The 22,068-nt window shown below is 33.2% G+C and overlaps 3 protein-coding genes across 3 annotated transcripts; 1 reads left to right on the plus strand and 2 right to left on the minus strand.

Annotated features, from left to right (window-relative positions):
• Window positions 1-501: 501 nt before the first annotated feature.
• Window positions 502-10,163, minus strand: LOC106104050. Its single transcript, XM_013283987.1, has 12 exons — window positions 10,063-10,163; window positions 8,651-8,802; window positions 8,374-8,432; window positions 8,097-8,238; window positions 7,340-7,530; window positions 6,937-7,048; window positions 4,513-4,575; window positions 3,137-3,286; window positions 2,248-2,306; window positions 1,701-1,842; window positions 1,016-1,206; window positions 502-670 (listed from the first exon to the last, which is right to left on the minus strand). Exons 2-12 carry the CDS (start codon window positions 8,792-8,794, stop codon window positions 556-558), a joined length of 1,368 nt encoding a protein of 455 aa, XP_013139441.1. The 5' UTR covers window positions 8,795-8,802; window positions 10,063-10,163; the 3' UTR covers window positions 502-555.
• A 3,996-nt stretch (window positions 10,164-14,159) lies between these two features.
• On the plus strand, window positions 14,160-17,145 carry LOC106104051 (odorant receptor Or2-like). Its single transcript, XM_013283989.1, has 5 exons — window positions 14,160-14,947; window positions 15,358-15,457; window positions 15,924-16,028; window positions 16,389-16,544; window positions 17,092-17,145. Exons 1-5 carry the CDS (start codon window positions 14,160-14,162, stop codon window positions 17,143-17,145), a joined length of 1,203 nt encoding a protein of 400 aa, XP_013139443.1.
• A 1,911-nt stretch (window positions 17,146-19,056) lies between these two features.
• Window positions 19,057-21,865, minus strand: LOC106104052 (odorant receptor Or2-like). The gene is made up of 5 exons (XM_013283990.1): window positions 21,063-21,865; window positions 20,725-20,824; window positions 20,496-20,600; window positions 19,527-19,682; window positions 19,057-19,119 (listed from the first exon to the last, which is right to left on the minus strand). Exons 1-5 carry the CDS (start codon window positions 21,863-21,865, stop codon window positions 19,057-19,059), a joined length of 1,227 nt encoding a protein of 408 aa, XP_013139444.1.
• Window positions 21,866-22,068: the final 203 nt, after the last annotated feature.

Consider the following 22,068-nt stretch of genomic DNA (forward strand, 5'->3'; position numbering starts at 1 on the left):
GTAACACACAAAAAAAAAAAAATATACCGACGAATTGAATACCTCCTTCTTTTGGGAAGTCGGTCAAAAAGGGGACAACGAGCGGCGGGAACACAGAGGTGGTACATTAATATACATACAGTACATTAATGGAAGGAAAAGTGCAAGTTCCAAAGCGACATGTGAAATGGACATTTCTTAGGTGTTGCTAGATCAGGTCAGATCGGTAGTAGACAACTCCGATTGTTTTTTAAAAAACAAAGCTGATTTTTACATGTGTGTTAATATAGTAGCAATGACTGTATAAACACCGTCGGACACTTGAGTAAATCTGGTACTTTCTACTTTACTTTGTTTAAAACGAATGGTCACCTGCAATATTCCTTGGTTTGGAATTAAAAAAGGTCGTCTAAAACATTCCCGCGTGCATCCACTACCTTCCCATCATTTACCCGTCAAAATCGGTCTACACGTTTATCTGTATAGATAGATTTATTTTTGTCAATAAAAAACCAAAATTCATATAAACATTTAATAATATCCATAAAAATTGCACGTTGAAAATGTTGATTTTTTTTACGCAAGTCTACTCTTGATTATATCTACAAGTTTTTTAAGTCCCGGCACATTCTTTTTCTTGTAATAATCCAACTCCTTACAGCGATTCAACCATTCAGTTATTCTGGGATATCTGAAACCAAATTTAAATATAAATCCTGAAACTAAATTATACAGTGAGTTTCCTGTAAAATGTTGATCCAATAAAATATTAATAAGGAATGTATAATTTTTAGTGGTCATAAAATATGTGTAAAACATTTATGTTGAACGAATCTCGATGAAATTTGGCACAAATGTTGAGGATAGATTGAATGATGATAGAACAGATAGGCTATTTACTTTGTTTTTTAACTCTGACCGAGTGGAGTCGCGGACGAAAGCTATATCATTATACGTATAGCCTGTTAACAATAGTATGTACCTAAGTATTATTTCCTAATATACTCGTATAATCATTTAAAGGAAGAAAACTTACGTCGTAGGGTCGATCGGTAGTAACTCTTCCATAGTGCCAATCGAGGCCATGAAGAAAATGTCGGCTAGACTGAATTCGTCGCCAGCGACCCAACGTTTTGTCAGGAATTTTTCAGAGAGATCATATGCAGATCTCATTTTTTCCAAATCTTCAGGCCTAAATGCCCCTTCATTTTTGTAAACGATTGGTTCCTGTAACAACAATAAATACTCGTATACTATTTATTATACATTTCTTGTTACTTATGCACTAGAGATCGATTAAGAACAATTCATTGATTAGGAACTTTATTTGGATTTTTGAAAAACCAAATCTTTATAATGAAAGATTTTATATTAAAACAGCTGTAAACACAATTCTATATTAACTTTGTCCAATGTAACGTTATATTGTACACGGGATTTTCTTGAAAACGGGTTACAAAGTTCTCTATTCATGAATTCATATGATTATAAAAAATCATTGATTTCACTTTGTATCTCTTTTATATCAATATGTAATCTTAATTTAGAGCGGTCGCACACCTTTGACCACACAACAGTTGTGCGATTGTCGATTGTTTCAAAAATCGAGCAGTGTGTGTACCTTCATATAAGCTCATAAGAGTCAAAGCACGACCAAACAGTTGTGCGATAGTTTAATCAAAGGTGTGCTCGCGCTCTAAGTAATTAGTGAATCTACTCACGACAGCTCCACGTAGGCTGGTAAAGAGTATACCACAGTCGAAGTATAGTCTCTGGTCAATGATCGCACGTTTCTTGGGGTCCGAAGGATAAAGTGTTGTGTTATTGCTGTATTTCGTTAGCAAATATACAGCAATTGCGTGACTGAAACAAAACATTAGATTAATATTGGTTTTTCCTCTCCATATTCTTTTCCTTTTGACTTATTTATTAAATTATTTTTTAAGGGGTTCATGAGTACTGGTGGTCGCTTATTGGTCAAATTTCGATTATAATTATAATCTTATGGGATACTTTCCCTTTCTATGTGTCTTCTCCATCAAATCCACTTTCTCTTCCCATCCTTACCTTACAAGTCAAGGTTGGCAAGGAAAAGGGACTAAAATAAGGCCTCCGGCACACACTCATGAGACGAAATAAGAGGCGTCCACTTCACGCTCGTCTTCAGTGTGGTCGTGATACTGCATCGGGCGAGCTGGCCCATTTATGCGAAGATGTTAAAGAGGGCTCTACCACTGTTAAACCACTAAACATAATTGTTATTCCTACCTGTCCCAAAGGTAAAAATCATCATCCTGCAACGTCGGTACAGTGTGTTGTGGATTCATCTGAAAATGAAGCGATTGATTTAATAATAAAAAAAAAACTATGTAAAGCTTGTGTCATCTTAGGGTATGACAAAGAGATTTAATTATATAGAGGCGTCATAGGCACAATATTTGAAACATATTTCACTTACTCATAAAGCTGTCTAAAAAAACCTAATAGATTTCTAAAACTACATATGAATATAATGAAAGGCATAATAAAAGTATTCAAATTGCTAATAGATGTCAAGAAATACTACTAAAAGATATGGGATTTGGATAATGTTATTTGGTTACAATATACGAGTACTATGTTATAAAGATCTTGATATTGACAAATCATTGCTATTTGTGGCTGGTGTATGTAAGGCACATAGATTTTATTTTATGACACTATTAAACAATAGAGGGAGCTTATTAAAATTTTGTAAAATGTTTCATTAGATGACAATAAAGGTCGACTAGATGGCGTATTGTACACACAAATTTTCGTTATCGTGTTAGCATATTACAAATCCTACTTAGACCGAAAGCACAGATTTTACTAAACTATCGCACAACGGTTGCGCGATTGTCAACTGTTTTGCAGCCAATTGAACTGTTTAGTTGCACAACTAAAAGTCGATTAGTGTGCTCACCTCTATATAAGATCATAGAAATCAAATCAGATAGTTTAGTGAACGGTTTGCGCGAGCTCTGAGTATATATTTAGTGTAAAATGTATTTAGTTAATAAAAAAAATATTTGTAATCTATATTAGCTTTACCATCTTAAGTTCACTTATCTGTGGTCATCCCAAGAGAGATTAAATTAAAACAGACATATGAGTTTTATTCAAATATTAACCTCACCTTTACGAACTCGTCATTAAGATGTTCTCCTTCTGCTAAATTGACTTCGATAAATTCTATGTTAGGAATTTTGGCAGCCTCTATGGTCATCATGAGAGCCCGCGCCGGCGTACTCGCGTCCATCTTATACAGTTTTAAGACCATGATTCTGGAAAAAAAACATAAAATACTTTTAAATACACACTTTAGAGCGTCAGCACACCTTAAAATAACTAAAGCAGAACTGTTTACCCTCCCCTTGATTCGCATACATTGAGGTGCGAACACAATTCGATTTTTAGTTGTGCAAGTAAACAGTTGTATTGGCTGCGAAACAATCAATTCAAAAGTGAACCCGCTCTTAGTTTGTGACAAGTGTTTAAGCACTTGACTTGAATCTATGGGTTTTGAGTGAAATGTACCAACTTTTTCGATATCCAAATTTCATATGTACATAATTTATACGAGCTTTTTATTGTGAAGGAAAATATGCAACCTGCGCAAATCGACGACATTTATAAATATGTGTGGAGTCTACGGGTAGACCACTACGGGTAGTGGGCCGGCGTAATTGACTGTGGCCTAGTCATCCCTAACTTTATGTAGGGTCCGAGTCCCTTAGTGGGGCTTAGTGGGGCATACAGCTGGTGATGCAATGGCGCTAGGGAGTTATCAAAAGTTTGACTAACGACTCAGACATATGACTTATAACTTCTGTGACAGAGAACGTTGTCTGCATAAAAGCAGATATTGTATTCAACGAATATCGTTATCATTGGTAGAGGTTAACCCCATTAAGATACGGAAACACTTAAATTATGTATGATTACGATAAAAAAAAAACATAAAAACGATATCGTATGATTTTGTTGTTACTATGTTATTCTTACGATTATTTCATATATGGTACTTAGTTATGATATACAGGTAGTGACTTGGCATATAATTTAAACGAAAGATTTTCCTTAATTCATTTTAGGAGAAGGGTCAACCAAGCAACACATACAATATTAATTGAACATCCGCAAGACTACGAGTAGAAGATCGCCAAATGTTGTCGTTCTTTAAATAGATAAGTGGATATACCGCTAAGGATTGGACAGAGCGGTATTAAATAGTAAATTATTAAAAAATCTCGTTGTTAGTAAATGTTAAGTTTTGTTGTAAGTAAAAAAACATTAATATAGAATATAGGAACAAATGAAAACATGTTTTTATTTGGTTTGTTAAATCAAATGTACAAATGTATTTTTGATGTAATAACTAAACTTACTAATACATTGAACCTTTTTATCTATACATATTAAAATTAAAAAATGCATTATAATTTATTATCGTTCGATTTCTACAAAGATAATTGTAATAAATCAAAATGCATATTATTATGATAACGTACCTTTTTTTAAATTGTTCAATTGAAAAGACGCTGTCGTTCGTGTGATGCCACTGACGATGTGAGACTACTCGTATTTATCAACTACTACTCTGTAAAACCGGTCTCGCGACCTTTTTATTGGTATACGTCGTCTAGCTGCGGCCAAAATATTTCAATGTGCTAGTACATGGTTTTTTAATATTAACAGTACAAAAACAAAGCTAAGAATAGATTGCAGGATGTTGATTTCCTCCTATTTTAAGAATTATGCCTTCGAATCATGTAACAAAGGCCTTAGTTACGGACTCAGCCTCTTCCTTTCACTTTAGGGGATATTGGTGTGAACATCAGCTATACGGATGATTGGCGTTATTGAGCCAAACTACCCGGTCTATTAGTCAGATCCTAAAAAGGTACGAAAATCGCATGATATACAATGTAAAGAAGAACAAGTTCATGGTCTTCAAGCCGCCGGCAGGTGTTCTGATTTCATCCCTTTATCACCCTGAATCTTATGAGACTAAGCCAGATGTAGTCATTTAAATGTCTTAGACTTATTCATACTGAGGACCTTGTAGAAGACGCCGATGTTGAGAGAGAACCACGGACGCAGGCGGCTAGAATAGATATGATGGCTCTCAGATTCTCTTACAAATTTGCTGGTTGGTGATATTTTGAATATTAAAAAGGTATTTAATTGTTTTGAATCGAACTTAATTAACGAAAACCTTTGTTTCATCAAAATGCAGGGAATTTTCTAGATAACTCCAGTGCACACTGCGAAACAATTGCTAAAAGCTTTTTGGAAATCTTCACAAATTGCATAATTGCATCTGACGTGATTTCTTTGACTAGACTGACCTATTTCTAACATAATTTTAAGTCCTAAAAGCATCGATGCATTGCGTTTATGTTTATAGATAGATAGATATATTCATACTAACGTATAAATTGATTTCTTGAAATGAAATGTTTGAAATGACGAATCATACGATGATGTAAAACGAAACAACAACCCTACATTATAAACAAGGACAGGATAATGATCAGCATCATCATCACCGGCTCAGGTGTCCACTTAAAGACACCGTGCCTACCCTAAGGTACCCTGACTAGGCCATAGTCAACCACGCTGGACCACAGCGGGTCGATTGACTTCACACATATCTTTGATTATATAACTTGCTTTATCAGTACATATACTAAACCTAACGATACAAAATAATGATGAAGCATTATTAAAAAACTGCTTAAAACTAGTTATGAGTATTTACAATACATATATGAACAAACATACCTTTTTAATTATTTTTACCAAATACTTGTAACTGGGTGTATTGATACTGTTCGTATGATTTCATCCACCAAGAGCTACTTATATACAAGTCATTTTTATCAATAAATATATATACGTTATCTGAATGTATAGTTGAATCCAGATTTTTAGTTAAATTTCGTGATTAGAATCACGTAAAAGATTTCATTATTCTCAAACGAAAAAAGTCATGTCATCTACCATATACATATAATAAAATTGGAGTGTCTGTTTGTAATATCAAAAGATGTATTTGCGTTGCTGATGACGAAAATTGCATTTAATTTTGTGTTTGTCTGTCTGTCTGTCCGCAAGCCGCGTTTGTGCCGGGTAATTTACGAAACGGTTGGGCCGATTTCGACGGGACTTTCTCTGGAGGGTAGCTGACATGTATAGGTTTATTATAGGCTACTTTTTTTGTAATTCCGCGCTGTCAAAATGGCATAAATTTCCGCTAACGAAGTTTGCGGGTGACAGTTCGTAAGATTTTAACAGTGGTAGAGCCCGCTTTAACATCTTCACACGAATGGGCCGGCTCGCCCGGTGCAATACCAAGACCACAGAGAAAACAGGCGTGAAGTGGAAGCAATTCCGCATTTCGTCTAATGAGTGTGGTGCCGGAAGCCTAATTTTAGTCCCTTTCACTTTCCACCCTTTTCTTAAGAGGAAAGGATGGGAAGGAAAAGTGGATTTGATGGTGGAGGAGACGCATAGGAAGGGAAAATGTCCTCTTTATGTGCGTCTCCTTCTCCGTCTATGAAGGGTAGGCAACGCATCTGCAATTGTGGATGTTTATGGGCAGCGGTCGCTCTCCATTTTGGTGGATTCAGGTGGCCGTTTGCTCGTTTGCCACCATATATTATAAAAAAAAATATAACATATCTCTCAAACAGGATGTAATATACGTAGCATGTTAAGTAGGCAATATTTGATAATAGTTACTTTAAATAGGACCACTACCGGTAGTGGCAGACAAAGAAAGGGATTGCGTAAAAGATGACATAATCAAAAAGGGTGTGTGATGGATGGTAGAGTTATTTGTCAATAATAAAAACAACATTCATAAATCCATTTAATAGCATTGATATAGATTGCAAAATAAAAAAATCAAAGAACATCGTTTTTTTTTTAACCAAGTTTACTCTTAACTAAATTTCCAAGTTGTATTGATCCTGGTTCATTCATTTTCTTGTAATAATCTAACTCTTTGCAGCGATTCAACCATTCAGTGAGTTTAGGATATCTGAAACCAATTTAAAATATTAATCCTAAAACTAAAGTTATATAGATAAATAGACTATGTTTTATTTTTTATTTCGCTGAAGAACAAAGTTAATGTTCATGTTACAAAGCACCAATAGCCTAATGGTTTGGTGTACGGACTACCGATCTTGCGGTCGAGGGTTCGAATCCCGCCATTCGACTATTGTCATGAACCATATGCTAGCACAAACTTAGAGCTAAGTTGGGAAGGTTAAATGATATATCAGTAAATAAAAATACTACTAATGGTTTCCAAAAAAGAAAAACTTACGCCGCCGCGTCGATCGGTAGTATTTCATTCAAAGAGCTAATCGAGGCCATGAAGAAAATGTCAGCTAAAGTTAATTCGTCGCCAGCGAACCAACGTTTTGTTAGGAATTTCTCAGAGAAATCGTATCCGGATTTAATTTTTTCCAATGCTTCAGGCTTAATAGCTTTTGCACCTCTGTAAACGACTGGTTCCTGTAAATATAACAATAAGCCCATCCTTGAATTGAAATTCTACGTGAAAATATTGTCCGACAAAGATCTTGAAAATTCTTCCATCGTACTAATGTTATAAATACCAAAGTTTAGAATGGATGGATGTCTGTAAGCAGGTAACTGCTGAACGGCCAAATGGATCTCGATGAAATTAAGCACAAATGTAGATCATAGTCTGAAAGAACACATATTAAGCATTTTTTATATAGCGCGAACAAAGTCCCGGCGAAAAGCTAGTGAATGTGCTAACGATACGAAAGCAAACTGTATGAAAGGCAATTGCAACTAATGAAGCGAATATGTAAGAAAAAAGAGTTTCAGTTTAATATTGTTTAGTTTGTAACTTAACTGGCTTTCGCCTGCATCTCCGTTCGCGTGAAATTAAAAAAAACCGTGTAACCCATGTGTTCTTCCAGACTATCCTCTACATTTGTACCAAATTTATCGAAATCCATTCAGCCGTTTAGGCAACAAACTCTAACAAAGATCCATCCATCTACACTTTCACATTTATAATATTAGTATGAATTGTATGATTTACTGACGATAGCACCGCGTAAGCTCGGGAAGAGTATTCCACTATCAAAGTGCAGTCTCTGGTCTATAATCGCTCGCTGCTTGGGGTCCGATGGGTAAAGTGTTGTGTTTTTGCTGTATTTTGTTAGCAAATATACAGCAATTGCGTGACTGAAACAAAATTTTAGTTTAATGTTAATAATTTTCCTTCATCACTTGCTTTTTACTTTCCAAAACACTGATGAGGCTAAACTCTTGTTATTTAATTTTACTTTCTTTAAAAAATTTTAGTAACAAACGTCTTACCTGTCCCAAACATAAAAATCATCATCTTGCAAAGTCGGCACTGTGTGTTGAGGATTCATCTGAAATTGAACCAATTGTTTTAATAAATAATTATGTACGAAATAATGAGTAGCCTTTCGTCCGCGACTCCTTCCACGTGGAATAAAAAAACAAAAGTGAATAGCCTACGTAATCTTCCATAATATTACTAAACTCTCCAACTCTCCTTTAACTCCAACTTCACGCAGAAACAGAAGACACAGAAAGCAGCGCTTACAACTCATAAATTATACCTCACCTTTAAGAAATTATCTTTGAGATGTTCTTTTTCAAGGAAATTAACATCCACATATTCAACGTTAGGAATGTTGGCAGCTTCAATGACCATCGTAACTGCACGCGCCGGCGGACTTGCGTCCAACTTATACAGTGTTAAGACCATTATTTAAACTGAAAAGTTAAAATTAACGTAAAAATTGTGATAGATTTTTGAACACATAAAAATTCATCCTTTGCTATATGCCCACTAAATCGTGTGCTGATTCAATAAGAATTTTTACAATTATAATACACGTGCAGTTGCTTGCGACTTCGTCTGCATGAATTAAAAATAATAAAAAAGTATAACCTATGTTACTCACATAATGTATACCTTTCTAATGGTGAAAGAATTTTAAAAATCGGCCCAGTAGTTTTTGAATTATTTCAATAAATACAAAGATTTCTATTTATCTTTTTAACATTAGTTACTAGCTGCGGAGTTATGGCGTAACATACATAAAAACAAATTAACAGACGAATTGAGTGCTCTTTGACCGACTTCCCAAAAAAGGGAGGTACTCAGTTCGTCTGTGTGTTTTTTTTTGTGTCTATCGGCATATCTCCACCCCTAGTGGCCCGATTTTGATAATTCTTTGTAGTGCTGGCAGGTGGGTCCCATTTTTTTGTTTATATTCTGGAGTCAACGACTTTGGTTACGTCGCCTAAACTATGAGACTTTGCTAAATTATTATCTTACTTTTAAGTATTATGTTTTTGAGAATATTTTGTTTGGAAGTCGGTTTTTCAAATCAAAATATAAGCATAGTAACGATAAGATTTATAAATAACTTGTTACTATATAATCTTGATACGGATGTATTTACATTTATGTAAAGTGCGATAATTCGTACCTCAATATATTTACTGATTAAATCCGAAATGTTATGCGCAAATAGGAACCTTATCACAAAATTTTCGATAAAAGAATAACAAGATACGGCGTTGTTTTTAGATACACAGTGACTTCGCACATTTTATACTTATATATTACATCATAAATAGTTATATATTGTCTGTAAAATAACTCGGTATATTCATATACTCGTACATATTACTACATAATGTTTGAACAGAGAATCAGCATCTAATTATTGAAAAACTGTTAAAGAAAAATGCATTAAAATCATTATTTTTAACAAAAATATTGTTTTTTGATATTCATTGAAATAACAAACCTAGGGGGCATGAAAAATAATTATTGAATATTAAATATGTTTATGTAACGGCTAATATTACTAACAGATTGGAATTTTCTGCAAAAAATCTAATTTGTTAATTGTACTATGATTTATTATTATTTAATTAAACGTTAATTATTAAAACGAGGTGAAAATGTAACAAAAATAATGTTCATAACCTAAAAAATGCATTTAAAATTTAAAAATTTACCTTTTTAAAAATGTTCACTTGTACTATACACAATCGGTTGCGCGTGATGCCGCTATGTATGTGTTATTATTAAACGTGTATCAGCTCGGAACCGGTACAAAAGATCGGTTTATATAACCTTGAAACATTGATCTATCGCTCAGCAACTAATATCGTAGCTTACGGCTCAATGCGATAACCACTGACTCCTACACTGACTTTGCGAGCTGACGTGAAGTGAACTGTTGATTGATTCACAACTCAAACGAATCATACCTCTAACCACGTATATATTGATTTGATCTGCGATCCGGTTCACTAATCTGCTTCACGTGAACCGTGAGCTGATCTATTTTAGTTATAGTTGAGTCACCCATTACTAGTCACTATCTGTTGAATGCTAATTTATAAAACCAGTTTCACGACATTTTATTATTGAAGATTTATACATTGTCTAGATGCGACAAAAACATTATATGTGCATAGTACAACCTGGTTTGATTTAAATAAATTAGCTACAATATAACAAAAAATCTCTAAATCTATACTAATATAATAAAGCGTAAATACACACTGGTCTGTTGCCTAAGATGTCAGCAATCATAGCCTATTTTCGAAAATTTTTTTTAATAAAATGCCCTCTACACTTACGTCACGCTTTAGGCTACAAATTTTCACGACATTAAACTTAGGGGGTAAATATTTTGGATAAAATCCCTAATGAGGGAAAGAGACCATAAGTTGCTCCAACATCAAGGAAGCAAGGTTTGTCATGTCATGTCATTTTGACATTTGCAATTGATAATTTGACAAATGTGAAAAATAGAATGATTTTTTTATAATTTCATGCGGATGAAGTCGCATGGGAACAGCTAGTCTTCAAAAGTGTTAAATCAGTTTTTCTATTAAACATTTTAAGCAAATAAATGAAAACAATTTACGTAAACTTATGACAGCGAAACGTAACGATACAAAAATACCCCATTATCGTAACCTTTGATCAATCAACGCTCTTTTTATGTTCGATTGAAAGAATATCGGCATCAGAGTACTTTGTCAATAAGTACACAGAAATTGCGTGCCTGAAAGAATGTGGAAGAATACACACAAATGAAGTAACTCTGAAAGAACACTTTTACATACAATTTATATCAATAAATCAATCGGAATTTGTCTTTTTGAAGACCGATGCAATGAGAACAAATACAATATTTTTTTAAAATACCATAGTCCTTACAGAACTGACTCAGATACTTTAAACATCATTTTTAACACTGGTACAGCTTGTTGGACTTCTTTCGTTTTCCTAACCGGTTAGGTAAAAAAATTATTTTTCACTGTTTAGTTGTTAGTTGTTAAAGAGGAATATTTTTTTCTTCTTTCGTATGTACGGTGAGTACACATTTTTATTTTCCGGGCTATATATCACTATTATTATTAAGTAAAGTAATATTTTTTAAACGGGTGTGGATTCATCTGCATTAATTCAAAGAGACCCAACTTTTCACTTTTCGACGGTACCTCTATATTGGTTTAGGATCTATAGTCATTTCATGAGAGAAAATCTATATAAGTTGTTTTTTTTTTTAATTTGAAATTTGTGTTCGTCTTTGACCTAGTGATGACCATAAACTAGTGAGAGAGCTGGTGATTTTATTCTACCTTTGTCCGGGACTTCGTCCACACGAAATAAAAAAAAAACAAAACATGGCTATGTGTCCAGACTATGTTCTACATCTGTGCCAAATTTAATCGAAATTCGTTAAATCGTTTCGGTGATGCATACAAACATCCGTCCGTCTAAAGTTGGACATTTTATATTTTTGTAAGATTTAATATGAGTTATGACCTAAATATCGTTATGAAATTTTGATAGTTATGATTGAATATTCCGTTTATCATACTTTAGTTCTTGATAAAACTTTAGTTAAAGTCATGCAATTTAATCAGCAATAAATTTACCATATCGCTAATAATCAATAAATAATATCTTATTATGAATAAAATGAAATAATCCAATTAGTTTGTGAAAACAGTAATGATTGAACGAAGAATCGTAACAAACTGTTTTTTTCATGAATAATTTTTTGACAAAATTCAAGCGGTATTTATGTTAACAAGTAATTTCAAAAGATTTTTACGATTGCGCCCTTAAAATTAGTGATGAAGATAATTATCAACTAATCACGATTTTCGAACTACACCGAAGTTAAAAAACTATTTTAGATACACCTAGCAAATTATTGACGAATCTCATTATTTGAATTGTTATGAAAAAAATCGGTCAGTCGGTTTTCATTGATATAATATGAATATAAATATAAATGTAATATAAATCAGCAAATATAAATTTAAATATAATCCCCCACATTTATTATTAAATCCCTTTGTTCTTTGTCAACAACTACCAAAATGAAATCCAGTTTGCGTTGGTTTTCCAAATGCAATAAATTTAACTTTAAATCTGATAAAATTGTTCATTGGTACACAATGAAACTGGCATGTAAAATACCGCTAAAATCGCGCATCGCCAGAAGTTATAAAGGTTTGTTTTCAACGAAGATATTTATATTATTTACGGCGTATTTAGAACATAAGTAATATGACGCAAATGGGATCATGATTTCTCTAAATTACTATACTATTTTGTATCTATACAAGTAGAATACATTAAACAACATTTTAAAAAAGCTGTTGCTCTCGACTTCGTCCGCTTAAAATTAAAAAAATAATACACAATGTAGACTATGTTACTCACAGATAAATGGCCTTTCTAATGGTGAATTAATTTTAAAACCCAGTAGTTTTTGCGTGAATCAATTACATAAAAATACAAATCTTTTCCCTTTATAACGCTAATATCGATTAGTATTTAGTAGGAACTTTAACACCTTAGGGAAGAATAAGAATTGAAAGGTATTGATCACACCCGAGATTTTGAAATCGATAAACCCAGTAGTTCACAACAGAATACACATTTTTTTTTTAACTTACTACACGTTTTTATTGTACAGCGCCATCTTTTATCTGTTATGTATACCACTATAATATTTTTACCAGAGCGCCATCTGATCTTTTACACTAAAACTACGAACAAAGTTTCCATGAAGATCTCGTGTAGATTTCTGGTCCAAATTTTAGATGACGTGTTAAATACACGATGTGTATTTACATTTGTTTTAATTTGATCTGCCGTGATTAAACGAATTTAAAATAAGTAATAAGAGAAAACAGACACAGAGAGAGAGCGAGAGAGAGAGAGAGATAAAGAGAGACGAATGTGGATAGTTCTATAGAACCTACCTATAGGTAGAAGAATAAAGAATTAAGAAATGATGAATTTTGTCCAAAAGTGTATATAAAACTTTTGACCGGCCGATAATTTAGTCGGCATAGTCTGCGCAGTCATGAACATGTATGAAGGTACTTTGCACCTATTTTGTTTTATATGATTTTATAAACAGCCCGAACCGCAAAATCACAATATATATTTTTTTTAAGTAAAAGTCAAAATAAAGAAAAATAATTCCTTGCTATCAAGATGTCTACGAAACCCGCAATTTAGTACACACAATTACAGTATCTAAATAAAGCGAAACGCCTCATATTATGTGACAGCCGTGTTATTACACAATACAATTCATACTGTCCGCCCATGTCACACCTATGTTTATGTGTCGCTTAAGGAAAATATATTTGATTACTTTTCTGTCACAAACATTCGGATTTTTTTATGTATATAAAAATTTATCATAACTTCGTTTTATACAAAATGAATTAAATACTTTTTACATTAGAAATCGATTTTTTTATTCAAGAATCGATCATATGAATCGAGATATCGATTATTTTACAAGGCGATAAATTGAGGTTATGAAGATTTGAACTGATAAAATGATGCAACCATTTTGGTTCACGTCAATTTTAGCAATTAGAAAATAGTTATTATTATTGGAGGATGTTTTCTTAACAACTAAGACATTATTAAAATAAATAGATAGTGAAAACCGGATTATTACATTAGTTAAAATCTATGAAACCAAAAAAGAATTGTTTTTTCTTCATTTTTAAGCTAAACTTCATTTAATACGGACGGATAAACTTATTCATTACTAAAAATGGGTAACAAGATTTTAAAAAATCTACAAGATCCCGACCACCCTTCTTTAGGCCCTACGCTTTATGGTTTACAACTTTGGGGCATGTGGCAACCGAAACGAGGAATTAGTTCTTTCATCTGTAACCTTGTTCATATCTGTGCTATTATCTTTGTATTGAGCCAATATATAGAACTGTGGATTATTAGATCAGATTTGGAATCAGCGTTGAGAAATTTATCAGTGACCATGCTTAGTTCAGTTTGCGTCGTAAAAGCCGGCACATTCGTACTTTGGCAAAAGCATTGGAGGTCTGTCTTTGATTACGTTTCAAATTTAGAAAAGAATGAACTGAGTAAAAATGATACAGTCTCTTGTAAAACGATAAGAGAGTATATTGCATATTCCAGAAAGGTTACATTTATATATTGGTGTTTAGTAACAGCGACTGTTTTTAGTGTTATTTTAGCTCCGTTGGCTAGTTTTATATCTTTACCTATTGATGAACAAATGCCCAATAATAGCTCTAAAGCTTATCCAGAGATAATGAGTTCGTGGGTACCATTTGATAAAACTCACGGAGTCGGATATTTGGCAATGATTTTGGAACAAACAGTCATTTGTTTTTATGGAGGTGGTATAGTTGCTAATTACGATTCAAATGCTGTAGTAATTATGTCTTTCTTCTCTGGCCAACTTAAATTATTAAAGTTAAATTGCGAAAGAACATTTGAAGATAATGGCGTGGATTCTGGTGAATTTACTAATAGAATTGCCCAATGTCATGAACACCATTCAAACCTTATAAAGTAAGTAATACAAATATTAACAAAATTAATTAAACAACTAAATTGCTCGTACGAAAATAAAGATTAATATTAGTTGATAAAATATCTGGTTATAACCAGAAATGTTATAAGCAGATTTTTTATTAACAACAATATTTTGTTTTATTAATAACAAATGATATCTGGTTATAACCGGTTGTAGTTTGTTATTAATAAAAATGTTTTTATAGAAACCTGGTTACCTAGTCCTGAATATGAGAAAAGCAATAAGTTATTTTTCAAATATTGTAATTCTGATGACGTCAATAAACTTATGTTTTTTTAACCTAATTGGTCATCAAATTACCGAACATAATAATAAATATTTTTGCCAAGCTGACTCTCTCATAAAATTAAAATACCTAAAAAGTGTGGTTTTTCTTTATTTTTAGGTATTCTAAAATATTCAATTCTTTACTGTCACCTGTTATGTTTTTGTATGTGATCATCTGTTCACTTATGATTTGCGCCAGTGCTATTCAACTAACAATGGTAAGTAGTTATTAATAATGTGATGGGCATAATTTGATGTCTATACATCCGCTAATGCAGATGAGTTGCTTACTCTAAATTGACGAAGGAAAAGACACACATAAACAGGATATTTCCCTTTCCTATACGTCTTCTCCATCATCGAATCCATCCCATCCTTTCCTTATAAGAAAACGGGAAGGAAATGGGATTAAAATTAGGACTCCGGCACGAACTTATCAAACGGCGCAATTACATCCACTTCAAGCCTGTGTTCTGTGTGGTTGTGGTATTGCATCAAGCAAGCCGGCCCTTTCTTGTTAAGATGTTAAAGTGAGCTCTACCATAATTAAATAACAATAGCAAGAAGTTAAAGCTATATAATGGGGAAATTGGTTTTATTTTGTCCGAATCTATTGATTCTATAAACAGGATTGTAATCGGTTTATTTCTATTTTTATTTGTACTAACTTACATTTCTTTTTAGAGTGGAATTTCAAGAATGCAGCAGATACGTATAGCAGAGTATTTATTGGCTTTAATTGCTCAACTGTTCCTCTATTGCTGGCATAGTAATGAAGTATCCTTGATGGTATGTTTGTTGTTTTTAATAATAAAGTATCCAATATCTTCGAACTCTCATAATCGTGTTCTCTCTGTTCTTAACGCATCTACGCGATGACACGAGAAGTTTTTGTCCTACAAAACTAGCATTTGTTACTATAGTCATCTCTTAATCATGGATTTAATGCAATCCATTTATTTTTTTTAAGTCTACCCGTCGTCATTGGCAGATGATGACAATTGTGATGTTTTTGATGATGATTCCCTTTTTACTCTTTGTCGTTGTGAAGCCGATCACGAATATTTGATGTTCAGAAAATAGTATTTTAAAAATGTTACCCTTATATTGTTAAAAATGTTCTAGTGTTATTTTCAATAAATTTTGTAGAGTCTAAGTGTGGATGGAGGTGTATACGCAAGCTCTTGGTGGTCTCAAAATACGAGCGTTAAACGAAACGTTCTGCTTCTCATCGGCAAAGTTCGGAGAAATATAATATTCACAGCCGGACCTTTTACTTCTCTGTCAATTCATACTTTTGTTGCTGTAAGTTTTTTGTCCCATAAGTTTTTATTAAATGCGGGCGCACTTTGACTAACTATCGCACCACTGTTGTGCGATTGTCGATTGTTTTGCAGCTGATACAACTGTTTAGTTGCGGAACTGAAAATTGAGTAGTGTGCACCATATAAGCTCTTAGAAATCAACGAGAGACTAAACAGTTGTGCGATAGTTTAGTCAAAGGTGTGCGCGCGCTTTAGATATTTTTACCAGAGTACTTAATATTTTTTCTTTGACGTTGATTGTGATTTTTTTTCATCTACATATTTACGAAATTGTTACTTGTAAACGGTAAAAAAACGAAGAACGTTATCCAAGGAGAACGTTAGATATGAGTGTGGAAGGGTACATCGGTAGAGGTAGACCTAGAAAGAGATGGATGAATTGTGTAAAAGGTGACATGATCAAAAAGGTAGTGATGACTGAGATGACGTATGATAGAGTTATGTGGAGGACAAAAACCTGTTGCGCCGACCCTACGGGAGTAGGATAAGATGATGATGATGGTAAAGCAAACATTCTTTTGTTTCAGGTTTTAAAAGGATCTTACAGCTATTACACTCTATTAAGTAACAGAGAAAAATAATAGAAATACCTGCAAATCACCAATTAAGGCAAACCTGTTACGAGCTAAGCACGATCTTTCAAAATTAGATTTTATTATAAGACATTTTTTTATTAGTGGTCACTTTAATTCTTACACTTATTTTTTTAAACACGCACAAAACATAAAAACACAAAACAACGTTGTCTCTTTCTTCAAAGTGAACAAAAGAATCAACATGTTTTTTCTACAATTGTTTCGGAAGTGGAAACGCGGTGTCTGGCATAACTTCTTGTTACCGCTGTCACAAATTCATAACTTTTGTCAACTTATTAACTTAAAAATATGACGACAATTTGTTAAAAATGATTTTTATTACAAAAAAGAAATTAGCTGTCATAAATATAAATTACAGAAGTATACAGTACAGATGTTTAAAATTATTTCTGTTCGTAAAGTTATTCTTAGGATTTTACTACCAGCTATAAATTAAGTGTACTTTATGCCTCCCTTTAAATGTAAGAGGTATGGAACCAGCTAAGTAAATGCTTGTTGTAAATGACGAGTAATATATATATATTTTTTTTTTCAGTTTGTGTTTAGTGCGTCGGTGGCTCAGTGGTTTAAGCACTTGACTTGTAATCTACAGGTCTTTGTATCGAATCCCGCCATGTACCAATATGATTTTCAATTTTTCGAATTTTCATATTTACATAATTTACCCGACGTTCTTACAGTGAAGGAAAACATCATGCACCCTGCACATTTAGGCGAAGAAATTCAAAGAAATATGTGAAGTCAACCAACCCGCACTTGGCCAGCGTAGTTGACTAGTCACCCCTTATTAGGGTAGGCTCCGAGCCCCTCGGTGGGGATATATAGTTTGCTGGTGATGATACAGTTTGTCTGATAGCAGGCGTATCTTGGACTAAACTATCGAACAAATGTGCGATTGCCGATTGTTTCGCAGCCAACTATTTAACTGCTCAACTAAAAATCGAATAGTCTGCACTCATATAAGCTCTTGGAATCAAAGCGCGACTAAACAGTTGTGCGATAGTTTAGTCAGAGGTGTGCGCGCTTTAACATTGTTCTTTAAATCAATAACAAGAAACGATAAACTGTATTTAAAAGAAATTGGTACAGTTTTTGTTTATGTAGAGTATGTAGAGAATAATTTTATAACTAATTTGTCATCACTATTGTATTATTTAATAAAAGCATTTATGATATACCAGTTCATTTTTTTTTTGTATTCAAAGAAAAGTGTATTTTGTTGACATAAGTGCTTTTGGTTACATTCGATCCCATCTCTAACACAAGCTTTCTAACATCTTCGTTCGGAAATACACATTTACATGTTCCAGATGTATACTAGTAAATCATTTTAACAATGGTAGAGCCAGGAATTACTGCTTTTGCACGAATAGGGCGGCTCACCCGATGGAAAACCACGGCCAGTGGGAAGACAGGCGTGAAGTGGGAGAAAATTCCCTTTTCATCTAGTGTGTGTGCGTTGCGAAGGCCTAATCAAAGTCCCTTTCCTACTCCACCATTTTCTAAAAAAAAAATAATGGGAAAGGAAAATGAGATTGACGGTGGAGGAGACGCATAGGAAGGGGAAATATCCTCTTTATGTGCGTCTTCTCGTTTTTCGATTACAGGTAGACAACATATATGCAAATAGATGTCTTTGGGCAGCGGTTGATTTTTGCATGAAATAGTTTTTTGTCAGAATCAAACTACACTGAATTATACTCGTTAGCTAAATATAATAAATAACACAGTATAATATGATTCAAGTATATTTAACAACGTTAATAATACGTTTTTACTGCACTTAACAGAAATAAAAATAAAACAAAACGAAAAAAATGTGTTCTTACTCTATGTGTTCTTACAATCTATGTTCTACATTTTTGGCAAATTAAGTCAAAATTGATTATTTTAAAATTACTGTCGTTTTTCTTGGATTTGTGTGAACAGCGTGTAAAAACTGTATGTCCCCTTCATGATCTGTAAACAATTATAAAATGAGTAAATACGTTTATATTACATGTATAGTATAGCTTTGCCGTTTGCGTAAAATTAAAAAAAAAAACATGAATAATTAGCCTATGTGTTATTCCAGACTATCCTCTACAGCTACCAAATTTCATTGAGAACCGATCAGAAGTTTAGGCTACAAACTCAAACAAATATCCATCCATCAATCTTAACATTCGCATTTATAATATTAAGTAAGAAGTAAGATTTATATGTTTCAAGTTTTTTTCCGGAAGAGTTTTTTTTTTTCAATTGAAAATGTTACTTGAAATAGTTCTAAAAAATCATTTCTTAACCATGTCGTCCATTCAACAGATTCTCAACAAATCTTTAAATTAGTTTACAATACACCAATTGACATAAAATGAGTCACTAACATCGATGAATGTCGGAATTGAGAGCTCAGTGAACGGCCCGGCGGTCATTATATGCGACGGAGCCAATTTCCCTGCTAACAAAAGTAGTTGCTTCCGCTCGCTCGTGTCAGCCTTCCACCAGTTGCTTTCGTATACACCACGGTCTGCTCGATCACTCTATAAGAAATACATAACCTCGAGAATAATAGTTAAAATAACTTCATTTCTTTTAGAGACTCATGTGAGCAAACAGCCAGTGAATCCTCTTTACTATAGGAAAGTAGATCTGTAACTCTTACCACTGGCTGTTTGTTGGATTCTTTGGGTTGCTACAGACGCTGGTACACTATTTAAAAATTAGGTTAATATTAAAAAATTAAAATTACACCTTTATTGGATTAAGCATTTTTTAATAACGAATACACACTGCACTCCACACACACTGCAGTGCGTCAGAGATGTTTGTGCATACGCAGATTGACTGCTATAATGCCATTCTGTGCAAACGGAAGGCTTCTCTTTTACGCAGAGTCCGGGAGAGCACCAACAGTATCCTAAGAGGGCTAAGTGATAAGTCCGACTGCCCTATCACGAGACATTGGCTGCGCGCACATGTACCTAACGTAACATGACCTAACGTACCTTGCGTTAGGTCATGTTTTAATTAGAAGTAGTCTTTAGAATACATATTTTTTTTCTTTTTGTTAGTTGTATATATTTTAATTATGTGTAATCAATCTTACATGATTTAAATAAAATAATAAAAAAAAATAAGGATTACAATAAGTTGAGTGTTCAATAAGAGATGATTTTGATCTGATTGATACGATCCCAAATAACCAATCAATTACTATAACATGAGGCAAATGTTTGAAAAACTTCAAGGATTTGCGGATATAAACTTTCTCGTATGAAAGAGAGTAAAACTTTTCATTTATATGTGATAAGCAATAGGAGTTTTTGGTTTATTTTTTAAAATATGAAATTTACCTCCACTTTAATTTCATTACTGTGCCAACAAAATAAAAATAGCTGTATCGAGAGTGCCAAAGTAAATTCTAACACCCATAGTTTTTGTGACGTTGCAACGTTGTCCTGGAAAATACAAAACAAATTTAGAAATTGGGGAATATCGACTACTGACAGATGAATACATAAGATTAGATCAACATGGAATAAGGAGATAAAACAAGTAATCATGAAATATCAAACATCTTACCAAATTCAACTGCACCACGCTGCAGCAAATGTTTATAGAACACACAAGAACGTACAAGTACATGACCGGCGATATCATCGAATTGAACATAGAATATATCCTGTACAAAGAATACAATAAAATACACATTGTATAAGACAATATCTATTTCTGTGAAGTTTTCAATCCAATTTTCTTAAATTTAGCTTGATTTTAAAATCATCACCAGCTCACTACACGTCATCACTAAGGAACTCGGAGCGTACCCTTAGAGTGACTATTGACTTATGTTTGACTAGTTCTGATAGATACTTACAATTTGTGCTGCAATCTTGCTTACAAGTAGATTAAGAACTTACCCTTGCAGAAAATTGTGATGCCTATGACACTCTTTAATTCTCATGAAAATTTCACTTTTCGTTAAAATGTCGTCTTTGTCTCCAAAAATTCGACGAGATTTTTCTTTCAAAATTATGAATTGTCCTTTTAGAAATGTCATTATTGCAACTGCGTTCGCATCGTAGACCGCAACAACTCCAGCTCCTTGGGTTGTCATGATCACATGAATTAGTGTTGAAAAAAAGTATCCCGGCATCTTATTATTATCGAAAGGAAACCATGAACTCAAAATCTGCGGATATGGTTCAGTGTCGTTTGTTATTTTCTCGCTATACGAAGTTGAAGCATATTTAACATATGGTGCTATGATCGTCACAACATTCGTAATCAATACAACTAGCCAATACAAATATGTGATAAATCTTGTGTAATCTATGTAATTCTTCATCAGTTTTATTTCAAATGTATTATTTAAAACGAGTAAACTTTGTTCTTCTTTGCGTATATCATCGATTACGTTTTGTAGACGCGATTGCCAAATCAGACACGATATAGTTTTACATAATGCAATAAAACTTAAAGCTGTTACAGACATATTTAATAGAACTTTGTTGAAATCATTTCTCATAAGGTAAAGCTCTATTATTTGACATATAACAAACATGAAAGCACTCGTGTGAAGAACTTTGAAAAACAATCGTATATATTTATTACGATGGTGTAATAATCCAAATGTTCGAAGACCATAAATGTTAGGACCTAAAAGCGGGTCATTAGGATCTTCAAAGTTTTTGAAAACTTCTAAAAATGTTTTAAAACTCATTTTTTTATTGCTGTTATTGGTGCTTGAATAGGATGTAGAACTAATAATGACAGAAATATCATAGAAAAAAAAACTATATAGCTTTTTAAGTGGTTATAATAAACGATTCAAACTATGAAAGGTATTATGCATGCACGGTTAAGTCTTCATGTTTTTTTAAAGTTCATAATACTAATATTATAAATGTGAAAGTTCTATTCTAT

This window comes from Papilio polytes, unplaced genomic scaffold (assembly GCF_000836215.1).
Source record: "Papilio polytes unplaced genomic scaffold, Ppol_1.0 DF823691.1, whole genome shotgun sequence".
In the NCBI taxonomy this organism is placed as follows: Eukaryota; Metazoa; Arthropoda; class Insecta; order Lepidoptera; family Papilionidae; genus Papilio; species Papilio polytes.

Bases quoted from the DNA above. Each gene is read 5' to 3' on its own strand.
- LOC106104052 (XM_013283990.1), bottom strand. From the start codon at position 21,865: ATGAGTTTTAAAACATTTTTAGAAGTTTTCAAAAACTTTGAAGATCCT. The intron at 20,825-21,062 runs GTAAGTTCTTAA...TTCTTTGTACAG, and splicing joins CATCACAATTTTCTGCAAGG to GATATATTCTATGTTCAATT. The intron at 19,683-20,495 runs GTAAATTTCATA...TATTTCTTATAG, and splicing joins GTAATGAAATTAAAGTGGAG to AGTGATCGAGCAGACCGTGG.
- LOC106104051 (XM_013283989.1), top strand. From the start codon at position 14,160: ATGGGTAACAAGATTTTAAAAAATCTACAAGATCCCGACCACCCTTCT. The intron at 15,458-15,923 runs GTAAGTAGTTAT...ATTTCTTTTTAG, and splicing joins GTGCTATTCAACTAACAATG to AGTGGAATTTCAAGAATGCA. The intron at 16,545-17,091 runs GTAAGTTTTTTG...CTTTTGTTTCAG, and splicing joins CAATTCATACTTTTGTTGCT to GTTTTAAAAGGATCTTACAG.
- LOC106104050 (XM_013283987.1), bottom strand. From the start codon at position 8,794: ATGGTCTTAACACTGTATAAGTTGGACGCAAGTCCGCCGGCGCGTGCA. The intron at 3,287-4,512 runs GGTACGTTATCA...TGTTTTTTTTCC, and splicing joins AATTGAACAATTTAAAAAAA to AGAATCATGGTCTTAAAACT. The intron at 1,843-2,247 runs GTAGGAATAACA...GTTTTGTTTCAG, and splicing joins GATTTTTACCTTTGGGACAG to TCACGCAATTGCTGTATATT.